Source organism: Desmodus rotundus, chromosome 3, assembly GCF_022682495.2.
Source record: "Desmodus rotundus isolate HL8 chromosome 3, HLdesRot8A.1, whole genome shotgun sequence".
Classification (NCBI taxonomy): domain Eukaryota; kingdom Metazoa; phylum Chordata; class Mammalia; order Chiroptera; family Phyllostomidae; genus Desmodus; species Desmodus rotundus.
The window spans coordinates 916,563-923,399 of NC_071389.1; the positions used below are offsets into that span (position 1 = coordinate 916,563).

Genomic DNA, 6,837 nt, shown 5'->3' on the forward strand with positions numbered 1-6,837 from the left:
CTGCTCCCTCCTCCCCTTCCCCCCTGCCCCCTGCCTCCCTGCCCCATCCCTTCCCCTGCCCCCCTCCCACTCCCGCTTTGTTCTGAGAGCCCAGCCGGAGCTCCTCCAGCCCGACATGGGGGGCCTGGACCCAGAGGGCTGAGGGTTTACAGGCATTTACATAGAGACTGAAGAGGAAACTGAACCGGAGATCAGCTTGCTCTTTCACTTTCCCTTTGAAGCGGAGCGGGAAGGAGGAAGGTCGTGGTGTTGGTTTTTACTGGCAGGGGTCCCCAGACAGATGTCGGGGAATGAGGGGTCTTAAGGAGGGACATGGAGCCTCTGAAAGCCTGGGAGCCACCCCGCTGGAGCCTGGAGCCCACGGCTGACGCCCTGAGTCTCGTGAGTCGCCCCAAGCCCCCTCTCCTGTCCCACTGCCCCCAAACCCCCAGTCCTGCTGGCCTCCGTGCCTGCTTGGAGCCCTGCCCCTGTTCCCTCGCACACAGGACAGCGTCCCCCAGTAGCCCACCTCTCTTGGGCTGTCCCTTCTTCTGACGCTCAGGTCCCTGACCCCCAGGACTAGGGGGCACAGGCAGCAAAGTCATATCCGCCCTCCTAGGAACTTTCCTCTGTGGACACTGCCCCCCTGGCCCACCCCCTTACTCAAGCGCTAAAGGCGAGCCCCCCTACCCCCGCGGGGTGACACTTGGCCTGTGGGGTGAGCCTGCTGGGGCAAGTGTCTGGGCAGGAGCCCTGCAGGGACCAATCTTCAGCCAAGACAGGCAGCCAGGTCCCGGGAGAGGAAGCCGAGTGTTTGCCCAGTGTGTGGGGAGGGCACCGCCCCCTGGCCTGCGGGGCTTCTGGGGAGATGAACTGGAATGTTTTCTTTTAAAGATTTGTATTCATTTTTAGAGAGAGGGAAAGGGAGGGAGAGAAGGACAGGAACTTTGCTGTGAGAGATAAACAATTGGTTGCCTCTTGCACGCCCCCTACCGGAGACCCAGCCTGCCACCTGGGCCTGCGCCCTGACCAGACGTTTGCATGCTGGGGGGAAGGCTGCCGCCCTCCTGGTTTATGTGGTTTCCGGGTCAGCCCCGTGGTCACCCTCAGGGCAGGATGACCCCCCCCCATTGCCAAGGCCGCAGATAGCCTGTGTCCCTGCTGTGCTCCCAGGGCCCCGTGGGTCCAGCAGAGACAGGCCTACAGGAGGCTTGGAGGAGCTCTGGCCAGCCGGGGCAGGGGTGGAGTGGGGGTACCCACCCTAGTGAGCAGGGGGCAGAGGTCAGAGATGGGGTCACCCACTCCAGCTCTTGGGTCATCCAGGGACCACGACCGGCAGCTCCCTGAGCCTGTCTGGGGGCCCTCGCCCATCACCCCTGGGGGGCACTGCCTGCACCGGCTGCTGGAGCCTGTGTTCCGGAGGGTGGGGCTGAGGCCCCTCGCAGCCCAGGCAGCGCCTCCACTCCAGCACCCGTCCGTCTCCCGCAGGCCCTGGTCCTCGTTTTCCTGGGATGTCCCCGCTGCGCCCTGGCGAAGACCTCGTGCAAAGCGGACGAGTACCCGGTGGGCGACTACTGTTGCCCCAAGTGCCGCCCAGGTGGGTGCAGGGACCCCGTGTGGGGGCCCCCACAGCCAGGGCTGGGGCCAGGGGCAGACATCCGTGCCCCACCCCTGGCTGGAGCCCCTCTGTTTCCAGCACCTAACCTCATGGGAGGCATGAAGGCCCTGGAGGGGCAGAGAGGGGGATTGGGGAGGCTTGAGCCCCAGGGCACCCCCTGCAGCTTTACCTTACCACCGGGGACCCTCTGCTGGCGGCACAGGGGGCGTGGCCGGGGGGTGGCCAGCCCACGCGTGGCCGGAGGACTGGGTCTCAGAGCGAGGCCTTGGAGTCCAGAACATGCTCACTTCTCCACACCCCGACTCACTGTGGCCTGGGGAACCCCCAGCTGCCTGTGAGCCCCTGGGGGGGTCACGCCTGCCCGGACCCCGAGGGCCGCCCCGTCCTCAGCGTGTGGGTTCTCTGGGCTGCAGGTTACCGGGTGAAGGAGGCCTGCAGGGGTTCCAAGGCCACACTGTGTGCACCCTGCACTCGGGGGACCTTCACTGCCCACCTCAATGGCCTGGACCAGTGTCTGCAGTGTCGTGTCTGTGACCCAGGTGAGAACGCCAGCCTGGCCACTGCCGTGCTGAGCCCCTGAATCCTGCTGGCCCAACTGCCGGGCCCCGGGGGACCCTCAGGCCCACGGCCACACCTGCCTCCTTCCTGAGAGGGGCCAGTGGCCCTGCCCCTGCCATCCCATCACCCGGCCCTCTAGAACTCAGGGGCCCTGTCCCCTCCCAAGGGCCCCCAGCCTGGGGCAAACCACCACCCATGGGGCCTGGGCACCAGGCCTCCTCCCCCTGCAGTGCAGGCTCTCAGGACCCCGACCCCCACACCCAGCCTGGGGTCCCTCCTCAGGCTGAGCATTGGACCCTGGGCTTTCTTCCTGGCCCCCGGAGGAAGGCCAGGACAAGAGTGGAGGCCATAACGCTTTGGGGTTCAGTGAGGTGCGGGGAGCCTGCGCTGCAGCCATGGACCCCTCAAGAGCACGCCTGACTGCGCTGAGCTGGGGGCAGAGGGCACGGGGCTGCCCCGCAGGAGGACGCCCCCCACCCCCTGCAGGCCCAGGGGCTCTCACCGTCCTGCTGCTCCCAGCCGACAGCAGCCTGGACAGCAGGCTGGGGACCTGGCCTCGGAGTGTGCCCCATCACAGAGCGGTTCCCACTCTCTGTCGGGGACCAGGCTGGGAGGTCTCCATCTCCCCAGGAACCCTGGACCCTGTTGAGGGGACCCTTCCTCCATCGCCCCCGCTGCAGGCCTTCCCCTGCCTGCTGTGGGCCATAGTGGCCCTTGGACCCCCTCCAGGGCTCACGCCCTGTATGAGGAACCTCCCAGGAGTATGTCCTGGCTGAGCCTGGGGTACACCTGGACGGGTCCCTGAAGGGAGCCGAATTGCCTGGGGTCCTGCTCCTTCCTGGGACGGGCCCTGTCCGATGCGCATGGCACAGCTCTGAGCTCCTTCTCCGGGGTCCAGACATGGGCCTGGTCACCAGGCAGAAGTGCTCCAGCACGGCGAACACCGTGTGCGGCTGCGACCAGGGCCACTTCTGTGTGTCCCACGACGGGGACCAGTGTGCTGAGTGCAGGGCCCACAGCGTCTGCAGGCCAGGCCAGAGGGTGCAGGCGGCAGGTGAGCCACAGCCCCGTGTGGAGACAGGCCCCGCCGAGGGCTCTGGGAGCCCCGGGGAGGCCCTGCAGACGCTCTCCTCTCTCAGGCACGGAGCACCGGGACACGGTGTGCGAGGACTGCCCACCAGGCACCTTCTCTCCCAACGGGACCCTGGCGGCGTGCCAGCCCTGGACCCAGTAGGTGACCTCGGGGTGGCTTCGGAGGGGGCTTCTCCGTGCTCTCCTGGGAGATCAGGGCCCTCCCCCAGCAGACGTGGGGCCCACGCTGGCCGCACCCCGTAAACCCCGTGGCTCTCCCACAACGGTGATGGTAGCTGAGAACCCACATTGGCACACTCTAGGTCCTGGATCCCAGGGGACTGCTGCCCCCAGGGATCCAAAACCCTGCGGTCTGGGGTGTTCCCCGGGTCAAGTTCAGGGTCTTCCCTGCAGTCCTGGCGTCAGGGGAGGCATGGGAGGGGCTCTCACAGTGAGGGGCCATGCCCCCTGCAGCAGGAGCCCCTGGATGCCGAGTGTCTGGGGGCAGGCTGGGGTGACCAGGTGTGTCTGCCCCAGGGGAGGGGACCAGGGGTCCTCTGTCTCTACCCTGCCCTTCTCCCTCTTGTCCCCACTCCCTCTGTCTGTCCCTCTGACTCCATCCACCCCGTCCCTCTCCTCCCCTCCCCAGGTGTGTTTCTTTGTTTCCTTCCTGACCCTTCTCAGGTCTGTCCCTCTCTCTGTGGCACTGGCTTCGACAGTCTTCCATCCCTGACACCAGCTCTTTCTTACCCTCTGTCACCTCCGTCGCTGCCCCTCTCTCCTGTGAGTGCCTCTCTTCCCCTTGGCTGTCCTGCCCCTTCCTCCCGCACCGCACCCCATCTCCCCATAGCTGCGGGACGTGGAGAGTCGGACAGACCTGGGGTCTCCCCAGAGCCACTCCCTCACCAGCCCCCGGGCCTCTGCCTTCACCTCTGTCAGCCGGGCTGGGGCAGAGTGCTCGCGCGTCCCGGCCAGCATCAGGCCATGGAGGGGCCATGCCCCACGCACCTCTGCTCCTCTCCCCTAGGTGCAGCCGCCCATTACAGGTGCAAGCAAAGCCCGGGACCAATAGCACAGATGTCACATGCTCCTTCTGGGCATTTTGGCTCCTCCTGCTACTTGCTGTCTTTGTCCTCTGTGTGGTCATCATATTCATATTGAAGAGGAGCCGTTCATGTGGTGAGCGGTAGCTCCTGGTCCTTTCCCAGTGCAGGCCCCTGGCTTTGTTTTCCAAATTGGAGGGCTGGCAGGGAGGGTGTGACATCTTCTCTGAGGAGCCCTGTGCCACTCCGGTGCCCCCACACTGCCTTGGACCCCGAAGTGTGGGCATTGATGTCCCGCCTGCCCTTAGGGGACAGAGAAGCTTGGAGATGGGCTGGGAAGCCCCGGGGTCCTTCGTTCCTCCCTTTGTTCCCTCCCTCCCTGCCGTCCCCCAACCCTTGACCCCCACACAGAGCCCTGTGCCAGGCTCGGAACCTGAGCCTGTGGGGAAGCAGGCACCCAGCAGAGACAGGCACAGGGAGAGGTGGGCAGGCCCCGGGGCTGCTCTCAAGCCCGTCCTGCGTCTTCACTTGGGAAGTGTCCGGGCCCAGGCTCTGAGCAGCTGGGCAGTGGCCTCGCTTGCCCGGTCCTGGGGCACCCAGTCCTCTGTGCTCAACCGGCTCCCTGGCTGGCGGTCAGATTGGGCTGAGTTAGGGACCTGTTTGGCCCGGAAGCGGCAGGGTGTCTCGCCTGTCAGGGCCCCCAGGCCAGGAGCCTGGGCCACGTCTGTCTTACCTGCCTGCCAGAGGCTCAGTGTCCCAGACTTCAGGCCCCCGGGCTGTGAGGCCCCTCCCTGACACATGGGTCTCTCTTTGGCAGCAGGACTCTCCCAGAAGCTACGGGTTTCTCAGGTAATGCTGCTCATCCTCACACTGGTGGGGACACTGCCGGGCCGGGTGGGGTCCCGGTTCGCTGCGGGCGCCGGGTCCTCAGTGAGCAGGTTCTAACTTCGGGGGTGGTGCCCAGGTCCTCCTCTTGGCGACCCCAGGGGCTGACCCTGAGCATCCTGGGTGGGGGTCTGGGCCGGCCACAGGGTCTTCAGCTTGCTGTACCTTGCAGGGCAACAGACAGCAGGCAGAAGGACACACTGCAGCGATCCAACCCCTGGGAGTCACCCAGGTCCTGCCAGACGTCACCACAGTGGCTGTGGAGGAGACGGCACCCTTGTCCCCTAAGAGAGCCCCAACAGCTGACCAATGGCCTCAGGGCGCGGCCACGTGAGCGACCTCCCAGGGCCTGCTGAAAGCTGCCAGCGCCCAAGGACCGAGTGTGGGGCCATGGAGCCACTGGGACCCACTCCTGCGTGGCTCAGCCTGCACCAGGCAGTGGAGGACTCCTGCTACCGCCCTGGGGCTTTGGGGACCAAAGTCGCCTTCCCGCCACTCTCACGAGGGGCCCCGAGCCCTCCCCTCCCCCCTGCACCGCATGGACGCACCCATGGGACACTCTTGGCACCCTACTCGCCTGCCCCCACCCTGGGACCCTCGGCTGCTCAGCTGCACCTCCTGGGGGTGTGGCTGGGCACAGGGGGCTGTGCGTGGGTCATCATCTGAATATCACACCTGAAAGGTGTTTCCAAGTTGAGGTGTGTTGTTTAATTTTCTCACTGGCCGTTAAAAGTCGGTGCCGTGCTTTTGGTCGGGTAACTCCGTCCCTGACAGACTTCTGGAGAAACCCTGAGAGGGAGGACGCTGCGTGTTTGGGGGAGGGGCTCTGAGGCTACGAGTGCCCCCTCTCCCATCCGCGTCCGCCCACTGACTTTCTCGCGGGAACAGCGGCGCTCCCTGGACGGGGGCCTTGCTCACACATTTGCACGCTCACACGTGTGTCCGTGTGGCGACGGCCTCATGGTTTTCCACGTCGTCCCCTGGGGTCCAACCCATGATTCCTGTTGACTCTGGTGCTAAAAGTGTCCCAGACTTTTCCAGCAGGAGTCCCTTTCAGCGGGCCCCTGGCTCCTTTGGCCACGTCCCTGTGATTCCACACGCCGTAACCCCTGGCCGCACAGCATGTCCTGGTCCCAGGACCAGCATCCTTCCAACCCGCCCTGGCTGTTTTTCTGGAGAATGGTGTTTAGAAACCAACTTTTGTGGGCTGGGTGTGCGCATGGTCACTAGGGTGTCATGTCCCCTCTGTGGCGGTCTCACGGGCAGCACTGGGCATTAATCTGCTGGTTTTGCTTCTGGGCAGCTTTTCTGTGGGCGGAGCCTCAGGGCCAGCGGGTCAGGTGTGCGTCCCTCCGTCTGCCCTGGATAGCTCGGGCCTTTGGCACGGGAGCGCCAGGGGTCTGAATTCAGGCCCGGGGTGCAGGTGACCAGGGTGCAGCTGGGCTCCGTGCGGTCCTGGAGGAGCTGGGGTCCCAGGCCACAGAGGGAAGCCCGGCCTGGAGGGGTTGGGCCAGTGCTCGTGTCTGGGGGATCCCACGGTTTTCCCAGAGGGGGTGGTCTCTGTTCCACCACTGGGTTTGGGAGGACGGTCGGAGACTTGGATGGAACGGGCTGGTCTGCCCGCAGGACTTTCACTGAGACAATTGTCACTTGCACCTGCCAGGGGTGGCTGGTGGGGTTGTC

General features: G+C 65.5%; 1 protein-coding gene across 1 annotated transcript; it reads left to right on the forward strand.

The window, feature by feature from the left end:
* Positions 1-72: 72 nt before the first annotated feature.
* On the forward strand, positions 73-5,858 carry TNFRSF14 (TNF receptor superfamily member 14). The gene is made up of 8 exons (XM_024554708.4): positions 73-381; positions 1,468-1,576; positions 2,011-2,136; positions 3,054-3,209; positions 3,295-3,385; positions 4,254-4,405; positions 5,087-5,118; positions 5,327-5,858. Exons 1-8 carry the CDS (start codon positions 313-315, stop codon positions 5,486-5,488), a joined length of 897 nt encoding a protein of 298 aa, XP_024410476.2. The 5' UTR covers positions 73-312; the 3' UTR covers positions 5,489-5,858.
* Positions 5,859-6,837: the final 979 nt, after the last annotated feature.

Excerpts from the sequence above, each read along its gene's own strand:
- TNFRSF14 (XM_024554708.4), top strand. The coding sequence starts at position 313 with ATGGAGCCTCTGAAAGCCTGGGAGCCACCCCGCTGGAGCCTGGAGCCC. Across the intron at positions 1,577-2,010 it reads TTGCCCCAAGTGCCGCCCAG|GTTACCGGGTGAAGGAGGCC; the intron begins GTGGGTGCAGGG and ends TCTGGGCTGCAG. Across the intron at positions 3,210-3,294 it reads CCAGAGGGTGCAGGCGGCAG|GCACGGAGCACCGGGACACG; the intron begins GTGAGCCACAGC and ends CTCCTCTCTCAG.